The sequence below is a fragment of the Brachyhypopomus gauderio genome, chromosome 21 (genome assembly GCF_052324685.1).
Source record: "Brachyhypopomus gauderio isolate BG-103 chromosome 21, BGAUD_0.2, whole genome shotgun sequence".
NCBI classification, from domain to species: Eukaryota; Metazoa; Chordata; class Actinopteri; order Gymnotiformes; family Hypopomidae; genus Brachyhypopomus; species Brachyhypopomus gauderio.
Window position 1 is genome coordinate 3969043 of NC_135231.1, and position 17639 is coordinate 3986681.

The 17639-nt window shown below is 40.6% G+C and overlaps 2 protein-coding genes across 8 annotated transcripts in view; both read right to left on the reverse strand.

Moving 5' to 3' along the window:
- Window positions 1-12886, reverse strand: part of rgs19 (regulator of G protein signaling 19) — a 31794-nt gene extending 18908 nt beyond the window's left edge. Inside the window, exons 1-2 of one of the 3 annotated variants that reach the window (XM_076983593.1) lie at window positions 12718-12875; window positions 5111-5221 (exon numbers count right to left, since the gene is read on the reverse strand). In XM_076983593.1, coding sequence (XP_076839708.1) covers window positions 5111-5125 — 15 coding nt within the window. In that variant the 5' untranslated portion in view covers window positions 5126-5221; window positions 12718-12875. Of the gene's footprint in view, window positions 1-5110; window positions 5222-12717 lie in introns of all 3 variants that reach the window. The other 2 variants (XM_076983591.1, XM_076983592.1) reach the window with 2 other exon arrangements.
- A 1617-nt stretch (window positions 12887-14503) lies between these two features.
- Window positions 14504-16724, reverse strand: LOC143485041 (protein LKAAEAR1-like). 5 transcript variants are annotated; one of them, XM_076984186.1, is made up of 4 exons: window positions 16457-16724; window positions 15622-15939; window positions 15316-15435; window positions 14504-14624 (listed from the first exon to the last, which is right to left on the reverse strand). In XM_076984186.1, the coding sequence occupies exons 2-4, from the start codon at window positions 15922-15924 to the stop codon at window positions 14565-14567; spliced, it is 483 nt and encodes a 160-aa protein (XP_076840301.1). In that variant the 5' UTR covers window positions 15925-15939; window positions 16457-16724; the 3' UTR covers window positions 14504-14564. The 5 variants fall into 5 exon arrangements, with proteins under 5 accessions (XP_076840301.1, XP_076840300.1, XP_076840298.1 ...); XM_076984185.1 differs by lacking the exon at window positions 16457-16724 and adding an exon at window positions 16382-16438; XM_076984183.1 differs by lacking the exon at window positions 16457-16724 and adding an exon at window positions 16298-16414.
- Between the last annotated feature and the right edge of the window lie 915 nt (window positions 16725-17639).

The following is a 17639-nucleotide window of genomic DNA, read 5'->3' on the forward strand; positions in this document are numbered from 1 at the left end:
AACCACAAGTAACTGTACAAAATAAACCCACATTACTCTGACAATGCTCACATAATGACAGTTGACATAACAGATATTTGCTCTTTTAAGCATCTATTTACAGCTGCAAGTGTTCATGGGTAATAGCGTACTTGCACACCCCTCTAAACCACCAGTGGCGACGCCGCAACACACACACACACACACACACACACACACACATACATACTGGTTCCTCCTCTGATTACCTCAGAAGTACTTTGCTTGCATAGCTGATGAAGGACCTCTGTCCAAAACACCTTATTTCTCTTTACAATATTTACAATTATGTCACTTTTGCATTTTGTCAGTTCTCTCACCATAGAGGTAGCATGATGTGGTGTCTACAACCAACAGAAGTTGCTCAGGTAGTGCAGCTCGTCCAGGATGGCACATCAGTGTGAGCTGTAGCAAAAAGAACTGTGGCAACAACCCAGCAGCAGGACCGCTAACTCCTCCTTTGTGCAAGGAGGAACAGGAGGAGCAGTGCCAGAGCCCTGCAAAATGACCTCCAGCAGGCCACTAATATCCATGTTTCTGCTCAAACTGTCACAAACAGTAATATGAGGGCCCAACGTCCACAAGTGGGGCTTATGCTTACAGCCCAACACCGTGCAGGGCGATTGGCATTTGCCAGAGAACACCAAGATTGGCAGATTCGCCCTGTGCTCGTCACGGATGAGAGCAGGTTCACACTGAGCACATGTGAAAGACGTGAGAGACGCTTTAATCCAGGTCTGGAAGGAGATTCCTCAGAACATCCGCCGCTTTATCAGAAGCATGCCCAGGTGTTGTAGGGAGGTCATACAGGCACTTGGAGGCCACACACACTACTGAGCCTCATTTAACTTGTCTTGAGGAATTTCCACAGAATTTGGATCAGCCATTTCCACTTTGATATCAAATATGATTCTAAATCCAGACCTTCATGGGATAATTTTGATTTACATTGATAATTTTTTTTATTTTGTTCTCAACACATTCCACTGTGTAGAAAATAAAAGATTTTCAACTGGAATATTTTATTCATTGAGATTTTTGAGCAGCCACTTTATTAGGTACACCTTGCTAGTAACGAGTTGAACCCCCTTTTGCCTTTAGAACTGCCTTTGTGGCATAGATTCAACAAGGTACTGGAAACATTCCTCAGAGTGTCTGGTCCATATTGACATGATAGCATCACACAGTTGCTGCAGATTTGTCGGCTGCACATTCATGATGTGAATCTCCCGTTCCACCACATCCCAAAGGTGCTCTATTGGATTGAGATCTGGTGACTGTGGAGGCCATTAGAGTATAGTGAACTCATTGTCATGTTCAAGAATCCAGTCTGAGATGATTCATACTTTATGACATGGCGCGTTATCCTGCTGGAAGCAGCCATCATAAGATGGGTACACTGTGGTCATAAAGGGATGGACATGGTCACCAACAATACTCAGGTAAGCTGTGGCAGTGACACGATGCTCAATTGGTACTAATTGCCCCAAAGTGTGCCAGGAAAATATTCCCCACACCATTGCACCACCACCACCAGACTGAACAATTGACAGGAGGCAGGATGGATACATAATTTCATGCTGTTGACAAATTCTGACCATCCGAATGTTGATTAAGCAGAAATCGAGACTCATCAGACCAGGCAACGTTTTTCCAATGTTCTATTGTCAGTTGTGGTGAGCCTGTGTGAATTGTAGCCTCATTTTCCTGTTCTTAGCTGACAGGAGTGGCACCCGGTGTGGTCTTCTGCTGCTGTAGCCCATCCACCTCAAGGTTCCATGTGTTGTGTGTTCAGAGATGCTCTTCTGCATGCCTCGTTTGTAATGACTGGTTATTTGAGTTACTGTTGCCGTTCTATCAACTCAAACCAGTCTGGCAATTCTCCTTTGACCTCTGACATCAACAAGGCATTTGCGCCCACAGAACTGCCGCTCACTGGATATTTTCTCTTTTTCTGACCATTCTCTGTAAACCCTAAAGATAGTTGTGCATGAAAATCCCAGTAGATTAACAGTTTCTGAAATACTCAGACTAACCCGTCTGGCACCAACAACCATAAAGTGGCTGGTGAGTGTATATACACACTGTTTAACTGTACAAGTCTAAGTGACTTTAGCCAATCTGGAATGAAGTGAAGATATGCAAAATGTACAGAGGCCTTGAGACACATATGCTGGCCTCACACAGTTGGACTAGCAGTTACACACACACACACACACACACACACACACACACACACACACACACACATACACACATACGTGCACACATACGCACACACACATACGCGCACACACACAGGATTAATGTCTGCCTGTTTGTCTGTTTATAGATCTAAATCTTGCTTTCCTCTAACTTTATCCAGATGCCATGGCTGGCTGGACATGAATCATGTGACTAACAATCATGTGACCAACACAAAGCCTTAGCTCATGTTCCCTCTTCCTCCCTACACCCCCCCCCCCCCCCCCCCCCCTCCTATAACAACAAGTGCAGGTTTGAATCTCAGCTGTACGCATGTGCCACTGACAGCTAAATGTACCAAATTGCATTTGGTCGCAACTTCCCACGAGAACAAGACCACGTCAGTAATAAATGTACCAAGCTTGTGATATCTCCACGGCCACAAAGTACAGCTGAGCATTCACCATTTATCATCATGTTTGCTTGACAATGTTCTTTGGGCTATCCTCTGCAGACCTTTTTTCATGAGCCTTTAAGAATATGCCTAAGCAGTAGGGATGTGGAGATTCATCGATTCACATCGGTGAATCGGTACACATGTCTGCGATGCGACTGCATCGGTAGATTCAACGTGCATCGAGTTTAATTTGCGGGCGAATTCACGATGCATCGCCTTCAGTGAGGCGGTCACGCAATCTGCAAACAATGCCGTGGGGCTAAATACGTTAGTAGCACAACAAACCTGGCAACACGCATGAAAAGACGGCACGGTGTGGAGATCTCTGCGACCGCTACCCCCTCGTAACCCCCCCGCTCAACAACTTACGTTCGTGAGTGTGTCGCATCGCATCGCATTTGTATCGCATCGCATCGACAAGGGGTTTCAGAGTATTGCAGTTATATCGCATCGTTGGCAGTGTATCGAGATGTGTATCGAATCTAGCTTAGTGGTGACGATATACATCCCTACTAAGCAGGTATGTGCAAACCTTTCTCTGGTGATTTCATTCATAAAAGTAAAAAAAAAAAAAAACCGCAACAGATCTGAAATTCTTTTCATATGTCTAAAGTATAAACACTCCAGAGTCAATACCATTAGAATCACCTTTGTCAGGAATCACATTATCTCTGTTAATTCAGAGATCTTCCCCAACTCCTCTTATTTGCAGAACTGTTTCAGCTGGGAGAGATCAGTTGGGTTTTCATTGATGAACAGCAACCTTCAAATATTCAGTCTAGGTATCATCAGAAGATCAAGCTTATTCCTAGCAAGCCACTCTGTGGTAACTTTGGCCTCATTGCTTGGGGTCATTTCCTGTTCAATTATGAATTTATGAGCCCTTTTCAGATGTTTTGCAGGTTCTGTCAGGTTGTTCTCCAGAATAGCCCTGTAATTAATCTGCTTTCACCATCATGATACACTCAGAAGGTTGGTGTTTGGTGATGGACCGTGTTCAGTTTTCACTAAATGGAATATTTGGAATGCATGCTAAAATGTTCTTTGGTTTCATCAGACCAAAAAATCTGCCAGGTTGCTGTAGTATCCTTGTTGATGTCAAACTTTAAAACGGGCCCTGGAGGAACCTTTTTGAGAAATGCCAGAACACATTTTTTTCTTGCCACTATATCACATAATCCAGATGAGCACAATATATTTGATACTGATGTGTGAATCACGTTTATTCTTTTGGCCTTAAAACCCTTTCAGTGTTGCACTGGGTTCCTCTGGCCTCTTTGACCAAGAGTCTTCTGTCTCAGTCTAGTATTGATGGATGCCCAGATTTCGACAAGCTATGGGTAGTACCATTCATTTTCCATTTCTTAATCATGAACATAACAAATCATTTCTATCAAGATCTTTCTATCCTTCACCTGCTGTGTATCATTGTACAGCTTTGTTGTGGAGTTCTTCTGGAAGGTCTTCGGTGGCCATGCAGCAGCTTTAGCGTGAGCGTACAAACCGAAGGGGCACAGGAAACACCTGCTTCTCTTCACGCTGTTAATTACAGTGATTCCTCACAGGTGCTGCAAAAAGTGATTATGTGACCTTGAAGACAACTGGATATTCCTGAGATCGTTTGAGGGAGGTTGTAGTGAAGAGGTCTATGCTTATTAAATCAATATCTAAGTTTTTTTTTAAATAATGTTGATTTCATTTTTTGTTAGCTTTTCCATCTCACATTGTTGAGCATTGTGTGTACAGATAACTAGGAAAAAAATATTTCTATTCACTGGATGCATAAACTTGAAGAAAGTTCATTCTTAAAAATAAAAAACCCTATGAAGACAGGAGAGCAGTGAGCAGTGACTACCCTAAAGATAGCAAACACGTGTATGCCATATGCACATCCAAATGACAGTTGCAGCGTACAGTAAAATCCCTACTTTGCATTTCCCCTCAGCCTTGAGTAAAACTTTGCAGTGTGTAGTACAATACAAATATGGTGCACTATATAGTGCACTATGTAGTACACTATAAATACAGTACTCTGTATACTATACACAGAATACTATAAATGCTATATACTTGAAATATGTAAGTAGGAGAAAATAATCTTTAAGGTAAAGAGTAAGAAGAACACTTTGCATCTTCTATAGTGCCAAAGGGTCAATCCTTTAATTAATATTTAATTGAGCCAAAACAGATCTTTTCATGTCAATCCACAGATCTAATATGTCCAATTCTACCAGAGTGTAGTTTCCTCTCATGCATGGCAAACTCCATCAGTGTACCCTGTATCACACTGGATAACACAGCTTTGTATAACCCTGCATCACTCTTTGATACATCTTTACTGATCCCCTCACCAACACCATTGGATACACATGTACCACAGGCATGTAACACCTCACACAAGCTACCACACAGCCCAAGCACAAACACCAGGAGGAGAGTGGGGCATGTTACCAGAATGTCCATCATGGCTTGGCGGAGGGCAGCCAACTAGTCTTAAAATCCTCAACGATGTTAAAAGCCTGGACACATGCATGTCATCCCCCCACAGGCCGCGGACCTCTCCTTCACACACACACACACGCGCGCGCACACACACACACACACACAGAGGAAGAAAAAGAGAAATGCCAATACCTTAGTTATTCAAATGCAATGAGGTTAGTGGTCCCGTTTCATTTGCTGAATTTATATATACATAGATAGTTCATACATCTACACAAAAGTTTAAAACAGTTACACAAAAGATCACTTTTAATTCTATTAGTTCACAATTAGCAACCACACAATTTGGGAATATTATAGTTAATTAAGCATATTAGAAGTAATTAACGTTTAATTGAATATGCCATATTTAATCAATTTCAACATTAAGGCATTCATATGTATTGTATGGACAACATTATACACGACATTACAATGTATAGGTGTGTGTGTGTGTGTGTGTGTGTGTGTGTGTGTGTGTGTGTGTGTAATCCTACAACAGCAGTAAAAAACCATAATAAAATTTCTAATCATTGCCACTGACCAGGATCTGCAACATTAGTCACGTGGCTCTAAAGCAGCTTTTCAAAAGCTCTTCCCCTGTGCTGATGTGTCAGAGACACACAGTAAAGTGGTCACTGCAGTTACATACGCATGCTGTGGAGGGGATAATTCAATCCCCTGGAATTAGGTGACAAACAGCCCTAATGACAGTATTTTCAAAATAATCATAAAGGTCACTAATGCATACATTCCTTTTAAAGCATTTGTAAATATAGTTCAAACTGCATAACTCTTTACTTATCCAGCTATTACACAGTACATGTGCGCAAGCATCATGAAAATACATTTTGCATTATCTAAAATAAGTGGGATAAAAAGGGTAAGTTCACCCATCTGAAAGTGATTTATGACAATACTTCCTCACAACAGCAGTGGAAATTGGTCAGACAGGACTCGGAGTCTGAAGGCCTCAGTATTCTTTTTTTGGACAGTTTTGATGCAAGAGTGATTTCGTGTGAAATGAAGAAAAATCCGGAGCTTAAACAGAAAAACTATTAACTATACTGACCCAAGAACCCAGCATTCAGCACTTTACTGAATGAGACGTCACTTCTCTAATCTGGAAACCACCAGCACATGTCCAACAGATATCAATAAAGTAAACTTATAAAAACGAAACCTATAAACCAATTAACTAAAATCCCTAATGATCAAACCTGCCAGTCTCACAGAGGTGCTACAACCAAACTAACAGTAAATCATATTTCTGGTTAGCTAGCCCCATGTTCCAGTCACATTTAGCCTATGTTGCAAATACAACATGGATTTTTCCCTCTAAAAATATTTTCATCCAACATAGCAATTATGAGAAAGTGTAAATTTCACTATGGGTCAGGTAATACATCGAACCAAGTCGAAGTGAAAACACTAGTGTACAGTAAGGCCGCCAGGTGTGAGGCGAGTGGTATCTGATTGGGTTAACACCTACAGGCGCGGGCGACTCTGGCACGGCCAGCGTCTCCTACTTCTCCTTTAGCTGACTGAAGGAGAGAGATGGAAGTCAAGCTCTGCGTAGTCAAAAGAGGAAACAGGCCACAGACAAAAGAAGAAAAGATGGGACAAAAAGAGGAAGTCTGCAAAGACACTGCTGTGGAAAAATAAAGAGCGTGAAAGCCTAAACGTGGCACGACGGCGGTGGTCGAAGGCCTCGTGATGGCTCAAGTCCATGGTCTCTATGACTCCATGGGTCAGACTCTGACCGGAAGAGGTTCGAGTAGTCCCAGCAGAGCGACAGGTCACCAACCACAAGCACAGTTCAAGAAAGACCGTCACACTATAGACATGCGGTGGCTGGAGGAACAAAATGAGAGGAGAAATGAGAGAAAGAGATGCCCAGAGTGTGAGGAGAAACAAATGAGAGAGAGAGTGAGAGAGAGAATAGACTGGGAGAGAGAATGAGGGATTGAGAAGAGTGAGAGAGATGACCATAGAATGACAAGTGTGCCTCGTGCGAACGCTTCCTCTTTGTGGCGGCACATGTCTAATTTCTGTGTGACTTACACTTCAACAACCTCCTTCAGACCAGCGGGAAAAAAAGAAGTAGAAAGCACAAATTCTGCAGTCAATACTCAAGTCAATCAATTTACATAAATGTATGCATGTGAATGCTAAAAGGAAGGCCCAGTCATGTTTGCCTTCCTACGTTTTTCAAAATTTACTTAACGTGTTTAAATATTAACGTACAATAAGGGCTGTAATCCTGAATACATATGCAGCCTCGAAGACTCTTCAATGCATTTTACATTGCAGAATTGTGCTAATTCACCTGCAATGTACTGTACTGCGGACTTCATGGACACCAACTTCAGTGAGACGTGAATAATAGTGGCTACCTGGATAATAAACAACTATTACAATCGGAATCGCAGCGCTACAACTGCTATTTAGTTTAATGGACATGATCGCGCTTTTAGTCTTGTCTTTTAGGTATTGCTGAAAAGGTGATCATAGTTTTCCTGCGTTTTACAGCGTGCTCGCCGGAATCAGAGCTCTGTAACACTCAAACATTCCGGCCTGCAAGAGGTGTCACTGTTCACACCTGCTGAGCTGCCGTTAAACCTCTGATGTTCAACTGCGGCCCGTGACCAACAGGCTATATTCCGTTTTTACCCGCGACGAAATGTATGCGGAACCGGAATATCCTGTTTAACTTGAGCTGATATGCATGTAGGCGCGGGGCGGTATTTGTCACACCACATGGCGGTCTGCGAACCTGTGCTGAAACAGCATTTCACATTTCATCCAAACAATGAGAAAGTTGCTTGGAAAAAGCAGTCTGTCGGTGTTTGAAAATAAGGCGTAAATTATTTTTGTTTACGTACTATTTTAGAAGTGCAATTCTCCCATGTCTTGATATCACGGAATTTATTTATGTATTTTAATTTGGCGCTAAATTTGAATCATATATATTCGTCTGGATTAGAATTTCTCACTGACGGTATCAAAATGTGTCTCGGTTTTTGCTGCACTGTAAGAAAAATGCTAGAACAACATGAATTGTGCTAATTCACCTCCCAACCTGCCCCCCCCCCCTCCCCCCATTTCATAGATGAACTAATAATTTATCGCATTAATTCAGTGGCTTTCCTTCAAACAACCTACATTTTGTGAACAAGAAGCATTGAAGTAGCTATACAGCTCTACAGAACACAGACGCAAGGAAGAAAATTATCATTTTCATACATATATGCTATATTCATGAATTTAAATTCAATTAGAACTGGACAGTTCAGACCGAAGCGTATGAGAAATGTAAGAGTTTATGTCTGTTATGAAAGTATTTGCTGTGCAGGCATACAGCACGTGCTCAAGATAAATGAACACTGAAAAATCTGCAGGACGTCACATAAGAAGTAATCTTAATTTCGAATGAGTGCACATAGCCTCATTCAATATTAAGCTAGCAGTTAGTGTGACACATTAAAGGCGTGTCATTGACATTTTCTGTATCTTATAAAAAAAATAGATAATGCTAAATATTTTGCCAACACTACACTCACCAACATCTCTCCACCCCCGGCTCTTTCAAAAGTGGGCTTTCAAAACATCTCGTTTGATTCACAAAAATAGCACATGCCACAGATACAGCTCTGATGCGTGATCCTAAACAACACCCTTTTAAGTGACGCTGCGGAGATTTCCCATTGACTTCACACTGCTACTTTTGTGATTAGCTCAAACATTCCAGCCTGGCTCCAACGGCCTTGCTCACTTCCTAAAATGACGCAGTGAAGGTGTACCTAAAAGAAAGGGCGTAGAATAACGTTCTTTACCCAGCAGAGGATGTTCTTTACAACTGACCTTCTTGAATTTTCTCATTCCGTAATTTTCTCTAAATGTGCAACGGAGTTTTGGCCAACGTTTATATTGGAGAGCACTTAGTGGATAATTTAGCCTTGTCAATCAAGCAGATGTCACGCAACTTCCTGTCTGTGTGTGTACCTATGTTTTTGTGAGGGGAAAATGACACATAAGTGGAGAAAGCAATAGATTAACCTGTTGGTCTGTTTTAAAAGGTTGCTGACTCATATCACAATAATGCAAAATAACACAAACTGATATCTCAGCTCCAGAACATGCTGCTAAATCTAAATGAATTGATCAATGGATTAAGCTACATGTGACGAAAAATAAACAACAAAAACATGATAACCTGAACAAGTTATCTCACCTTAAATTTATTGAAGTTTTGAACTATTAATCAACCCTAAAAACTGTAAGCTGTGAAAAATATGTGACTACTTTATGAACTATATAAAATAACATGTTAAATGTTCTGCTTTACATCAGAAAGTGCTTTTTGGTTCAATTTTCCATGACACACGGGAATTAGGGGCCATCAATGTAATCATTAAGCTCTTTCAAACAGATTTGTGCTCCACAATGTACCAAATGTAAGCAATATTTGCTCCGAAGCACGTAGAAACCCTGAAGCATATCAAAAACAGTTCTAATTTACTCCTCAAGATTCATTATGTGAAAGAGACCAAAATATCTGGAACAAATTTGTTAAAATGTTGTTTTTCATTAAAGGTATTTAAACTGTAAACTCAAAAATAATCCTTATTTGCAACTAACTGTGGCAAACAAAGTGTAAAGTGAAACTAGTTAATTTTAATAATATTCAACTAATCAGTTATTTATTGGTTTCAGCACTGGGATGGTCAACTGCTGAGAATCAAATCTGTGTTATGATTTGGGATTCTACTCAAGGAACACTAACAAATATTCACATCTAACAAGGTTCAGCTCATATGACATGAACGAAAGCTGGTGTTTGATAGACATATAACTCTCAATCTGTTTAATTTGAAAGATTATTAATTCCCTTTGCATGGATTATACAACCTGAGACTTGTTTAAACCAAATGGTTAGGCTGTACATGTTTTTTTTATCAGGCAGTGGGTATGGTCCATTCCTTTTAAAAATAAAATTGTGATTAAGGATTCTTTTGATAGGTGGTAGAAGTATCCACAGAGCACTGAGAAATCACATGGATGGTTCATTAACATATACTAGGTCCTAAATTTTGTTATCTTCCATTATTTTGTCCCTTGACTCAACACTCCATAAATTACATCTTTGAAGCCAGATGCTCCAAAAATAATCTTTTCAGCAGTATAGCCAGTCATCACAAAATTGGTCCCTTATGCTTTCTTCATCCACAAAGATAAAAGTGCATTTGTTTTTTATTAACAATTCTACTTATCAAGGTACCACACATCAGCCAAAGCTTGATAAATACCTCCCCACTGTTTTATTACTCATTTAAGTCAAGGTCCTAAATTTAATATTTAGATTAGTGCCTAATCATTATTAACACATAATACTGAAACACATCAACTGTATTAGATTCACACTGCAGCTACACAGCTAAATTAGGCTATTTCAAACCTTTGTCTCTTGGTCTACTGAGAGGCAAAATAAGCCCTTGTGAACCCTTCACAACCCTGAAGGCCCTGAATAAAGGAATCGTTTATGCGACGTTCTGCTCCAGGGATTGGTCACATTGCTTCTCTATTTTCTCCAGTTTTGTTCATTCAGGAACTCCTGTTGAGTTATCCATAAAACAGGAGCCAGAAAGAGAAGATGAAGGCTGAAAGAATGACAGTGTAGCTTTTTTGGTAGCTAAATACTTATCTTAGTCCACTGATGAGGTATATTGACATAGTGGGACAATAATAAGGTTCGTGTTTTTGCCTTGTGACTTTGTTTAAATATCAATTTATTGATATTCTTTAATATCAATTTAGTAGTATGGGAGTTGTTGTCAGTGTTATCAGCCAACAATATTTTGACAATGAGTCTAATAGGTTTATTGAAGGAAATTATCAAGGCAAGTTCACTTTTGACAGTGAGAAACTTTTCCAACTGTGCAAAAACTTTACTCATTACATACTGTGCAGACTGGTTTATGGGAGATGACACAATGTAGATAATTAATACATTCTAAGTCATTAACAAGGTCTTGATAATCAAAGTTCTCTGCACTATTAATTTGTTCTGGGCTAGACCGTTTATCCTGTCTACCCAAGAAAAAGATGGCTTTAAATGAAATTCTGTTTCACAACTGAGAAATCCAATAATAGGTCAGCAGCACATAGGCAGAACAACAAACCCTTGCTGGGGGCTATTTGTCATTTTCTGTGGAATATAAATTTGACTGAAGCAACCCCAAGTGATTTTTAGACTGATACGTTTTGATCTCGCATGAATCACAAACAATAAGAACGGTAAATACATGTGCTTATTTTTATTGTTGGAACATAAATCAGTTAACCTCGGGAGTCCTCACTGTTACGTCAAAGTGCACGAATACAGTGTCTCCGCTAGTTTCCAAAGCGCGTGCCCTACGCTTTGACACGCGCGAACGCGGTCAAAGCGCTGCGCCGCCACGCGACACCGCGGGGCCCGCCCCCTTGCCTTCCACCACACAACGAGTACGCGGTTCGCGCTCCGCGCACACAAAATTCATTCACCCGAAGGTCTCGCGCGTGAATCACGAACGCGCTTTACTACACGAGAGCCAGAGAGTACATCTTTCGAGATGAAAAAACGCAAAACCCCGGGAACGAAAGATTTCCGACAAAAAAACATATACAATACCAAAATGTACACACATAGCCCTTTTAAAGACAAGTGCCGTTCTAGTCAACTGGGGAAAGAAATTACAACCTAGGTTTTTCCGCCCCCACTTCCTAGATGTTTGACTTGAAAATATCCCCCTCCCACAGCACAGTAATCTGTGCATTAGGTTACTTTCACCGACTGCTCGCTCTGAAAGCTTCAAATATACCATTTGTATGGAATCTATCGTCTGAATAATAATTATAAGAGCATCCGAAATAACACATTACTGAAAAAACAGAATTAGGGAAAGCGCTTCAACAGATTTTTGGGGCTATATTGTGAAATCACATTCGCCGATGGGCATACTCTTTTTTTTTCTTCGAAAACAAACCCGTCCCTTAACACACTCGCTGTGCCCGTGACACGCCGGCTGCACGCTTTCTCTGTTCTTCCTGTAATAATTGTATCTTGAAACCATCACTTCAGAGCCCGATTCTGTAGCCTGCAACAAAATTACAGCCAGTCTACTTGGGAACGCATCCACAAACATCATAGCTGCGGTTTCGAAACAGTGGTACGCTACAACACACCAAAGGCGAATGGTAACTATCGTTGGACGTTACTATATTAAAACAAACATAAAGAGTAACGTGGGGAAATAAGCAATAGTGGCTCCTTCCCAGTTTCGACTAACCACAGTAGTTTGCATAGCCTATCACATTCATCAATTTCTAGAAAAGATTGATTCTGTTCTCACTAACCACTGAAGGCTTACAGGCTGGTATAACAAAAGGTTTCATATTGATGTATAAAAAGGAGAACGGGGTTTACTGAGGACGACCCATTCTTGAGGAATCACGAACCTTTTCAAAACGGGAAAACCCACCATCCACTGGCAAACTAAACGTTTTGCTGTTAAAATGCTGCCGATGACAATACTTACAATTTTTGCATTAAAATGATCTGGAGGGCGATAGCCGTTTTGTTTTCTGAAGCACATCCGTTTCTTTTTTGATGTTTTGTATGTATAAATACAGTATCTTTTTTCCCTTCAATGTTCCAGCTTCAGAATCGACACCCTTACGGAGGCAGGCTAAGGATGAATTGCGCATGCGTTAACTTAGACAGTTCTACTCAGGCGATTGACGAAGGACTTCCTCGTTAATTGTCATTTCTAATGGAACTCCTCACAATGAGAGGTTTACTTAACAACAGATAATTGTATCTTTGTAAAGAGTCAGTTCTTCGTGTATCAAAAATAAAATCACTATATTGTTTGAGTCTTTTAGGTAATAGACTTTGTCCGCCAAGTAAAACAAGCTTCAGGCCCCGCTGTGCTTTTTTCTTTATAAGAACCAGATATATTTTTGTTTTGTCATCAAAAATACATTCCATAACCATATTAACAAAAATAAGTCCAGGAAAAAGATCCCGTATAGTCTGTAAATTAAGTTGACAGGTCCAAAGTCTGTAATTTACTATTGACCAAATCGTAGTTCCTCTAAACAATGATTTATGTCTGAAATTTATCTTGTTCTACAGCGTCACTTAGGACACCGTTTGATATTGAGAGCATTTATTTTTAGATAAATCCTTACGTTAACCAGCAAGAGGCGCCAAACTCCAAGAATAACGAAGGAGCGCAAGGAAGCGATAGTACTGTGAAGTGGATTAAAAGTAAAAAAGAAACGGTAACAATCTATTCTCTTTCTTTCATGTCTCTGTAATGTATATAACTCAACACTCCTTATAATATTATAAGGATAAGCCACTGCTTTTCTATGTCTGGGTATGCCTGGAGAGAGAGAGAGAGAGAGAGAGAGAGAGAGAGAGAGAGAGAGAGAGAGAGAGAGAGAGAGAAAGAGAGAGTTTGTATAATTTTCAACAGTCAGGCAAGTCAGATTTAAGTTTAAATAGTGTACTGAAATATTGTATGAGGATTATTTACCCCTACAGCAAACATAAAATTGGAATAGTAGTATAACTGCCACTTGGTGTCAGTAAAGCTCTCTGCTTCACTGTATGCAGAAAAAAACCTTCAGTGCAAGACAGAAATTAAAGCCTGATTTATGTGAAATTAGATGTGCTGATGTTGAGTCCATAAATTACATTGATATTTTAGATTAAAGGGCTAGAATATTGCTGAAGGTGACTTGCTAATATGCAGTCTCCTGTTATATGTGATTCTGTATTTATAAGGAGACATAAAAACCCAAGAATCTGTGCACACAATGTAATATTTCTTGAGAAAAATAGGTGCTAATAATCATATATCACTAATCACTAATAATCAAACCATGTATAATGTCAGATGATCTCCAATCTTTGTGTTAAATGAACTGTTCTCCTATATACCACAAAAGGAAAATTAGAACCTGTTCTGAGACGCTTGTTGAGCTGATGACTGTTCTGTTACAACAAGCACTGAGTCTTCTCTCTCATACCTTCTTTATGTCCTAAACTCAGTACAGTACTGTGAGTCCTGTGCCACATACTGCATTCCTCTGCCCGTATCACCTTCCCAAACCTCCAACACCTGGCAGGTGGGTGACATGCCCACAAGAGACTTGGACTGGGTGTTGTAATAAATCTAAATATCACAAAATTGTCTAATTCATGTACTTCTCTCCAGGACAATTCAACACTTATTGTGCAAACCTCAAATCACATACCTAATTGTGATTACCCACAACATCTGCGTGTGTATCTCACATCAGCGCTACACAAATCGCTCATGGATTTCTTTATTTCTTTATGTCATTGTTTTTACAGGTGGATGAAGGTGTTGTTCTATGTTCTGATTATCGTTAGGTCCTTCTCATCCGCCAGAATCTCCTCCAATCTCCGTCTCTGTATAGGATAAGATAAACATAGAAAGATGGTGAGAAGGCAGCCATCACTGGGGAGGGTCTGCTCCAACCTCACTCTTGACTGACTGCTTCGGTTAGGCCTCGCCCCCACACAACCAGGCCCATCCCTTTGAAGCAGATGCTTCATGTTGAGGATGTAGCAATGCATCCCTTTGTCAGAGTATATTCACAAATGCGTCCATCTTCATGTCACATGCTATCGTGCAAACCGCAGGGTGCTACTGTGGCTCATGGCCTCCTCTCCAAATGGAAACAGGCAAAGACCTGCAGACAAGAGTTCACCAGCACTCATCTGGAGGGGTTCTTTGGTTTTAGCAGGTGATAAAGTTTCCCTCACCATTAATGTGCTGCATGGTCTCTCAGAGACTAAGAATAAGGACCAAGCAATGGCAGTCAGCTGCTTCCACAATTACACAACATGCTGTGCACTCCCAGAGTGCGGTGTGCTTGCCAAACAGAAACATGCAAGTGAAATCAGCAACTCATGACTTACTGACCTCCTAACAGACCCACAACATTGTACCCCAACATACGGGTGGTGTATCTTACACTTAGTGCAGTAAGCATCACGAAACTGTGTGATTTGTCGACATTAGATTGACCCAGTCACCTGCCTCTAGGTAAGGGCTGTGTTATTATAGTCGCAGAACATGCTGCAGTGTGAAAGCTACCTGTCGCTGATTCAGGCTGTCTGGGATGTTCATCCTCTTCTGCGGCGTCAGCAGCAGCTCCAGGCGTGCAGCGCTATGCGCGTCGGACTGACACGAAATCGTTAATTTAGTTTCCTGCGCCTGCAGATACGCAGAAAATGAGATTCGGTTCTAAGGCAAGTGGTGATTAGCATGCTTGCAGCTGCAGGGCTAAGATCTATACATGAAGATTGACATTTTCCGCACACATTATAGAACTTACAGAATATTATATGATATATAAAGATAAGCTTATTGTGTGGTGTATGAAGTCATAAAATACTCTGCCTCCAAGATCTCTTCTTGAAGGCGCTTCTGACGAATCCTATTTCTCGCTTCGGCGGCTTTTAATTGACCTATGAGAGCGTGTTGACGTGATTTTGAATCCGAGGTTTGAAGAGGGTCTTTCTGATCTTTTCTCTCTTGAGCCAGACGCGCACAAACACGTTGCCTGCAGGCCTCCATCCATCCCCGCGCCTCTCTGGAGGGCTCGGCGTGAGCCAGGAGTCGAGCTCTCTGCTGGGGGCACATCGTTTTCAGCGCTGCGCTTTTGGGACTACACTTCTTGTTCTTCTCGGCTTGCTCCGTCATCTTTCCTCTCTAAATCTAAAGTTAACAGAGTTTCCAGATCCAGTTCCTGTCTATCCAATTCGAAAAAAACCCACCAAAATAAATAAAAGGTTGCAACACAATCAGACGTAATTTTCCAAAGTTAAAGCACCGGGTCTACTTTAAGTTCTAGCAACCGATTTGGGAAACTACTGGACAAAATCTTGATTGTATAAAACATGCAGATTGTCACCTAAGAGAAACAAACATGTTATTTAACGTACATTCCTTTTCGGATGACTATATGTTAGTAAAGCTGGACGACTGGACTAAACACCCCAAAAATAGCTGCTTATTTATTTTCACGACTTACTGTGCATAGCGTTTTTTCGTTATTTGTAATATTATAACTTACGTATTGTGATTTACGAATGCACACTAGTGCAATTTTTCTAAACAACATGATACAACAGTCCAAAAGAATGGGAGCTATACTAACTAGCTAGCTAACGTGTTCCTCACACCAGTCGTGTTCACTAACGTTGTCATAGTAACGTGCCGTGTAGTAGCCTACCGCGCTCCTTCTGTCCTGTGTTGATGTAGACGTACAAACTGATCACAACTAAGCACTTGGACTGAGACGCACTGACGATTGTGCCTGGTGTTAGTTTACTTCTTGTTGCAATTATCATTAACTTTACAAATATGTTTAAAAGCATAGATGGAAGGGGAATCATAATCAGTAAACTATAGAAACTGTAGAAATCTATATAATCTATAGTAAACTATAGATTCATAGAGCGTGAAAATGATTTAGGACAGACTTCTTTTCAGTGGGTAAATTGACGCTAAAGCATAATAAAGGCCTAACCATATTTGACAATAAGATAATGGCAAATAGTGTTACGCCCAGCTCCGCCCCCTCCTGTCAATCTTGTTCCCTCTAGCCCCTCCTCTGTCTCCCTGTCTTGGCTTTGTTTTGGTGTTCCATGTGCTAGTGTTTTCCTTGTCAGTTTGTTCAGCCTTCCTATCTGTAACTCCACACCCTCTCATTAGTGTTGCCACATGTTTCTAGTTAGGTTGTGTATTTAATGTGGTGATAGGTATTGTTTGATGTAATCTGTCTGTGTTGGAATTTGGTTATCCCTGCTGGTGTATGTAAGTTTATTTTCAGTTCCAAGGTTTATTCTCCCTGTTTGTGCCAAGTCCTGTTTGCCTGGTTCCCCTTTTGTTTGTCTGTTATGGATATCCGTCATGACTCTGGACCGTGACCCCGACTCTGTTTGTGGATTTGCCCTTAAAAATCTTTGCTCTACTCAGTGAATGCATCCACCTCATCGCTCCATGTCGCCTCTGATGTTACAAATAGGCATAAATAATCCCATTATGCATCAAAATGATTTTTTAAATGTCAGAAATAAGTTTAATCAGCCTATTGTACTGTTTCCGTTGCAAATATTTTTGTTTGTTTTGAGGCCTGTTGTCATAAAAGTGCCATTTAAGTTCAGTTTTGATTTCATATTTCACTGTTCTGTTATTCAACGATAATGAATGTGGCAGTATCATGCAAGCAGCGCAATCATGTGTGATAGTTAGTGCTGGGGGATTTTCAGGCTCCTCGTAGTTCAATACAGTCCTGAGCTTGTACCCTGGCTTTAGATTAAATGTCTTGGGTTTGAGTACAGAAGGTATGTTTGCTATTGCAAAATCAATGTTATTTGTATTGTTGGTATACCATATACGTATGTATAATGATG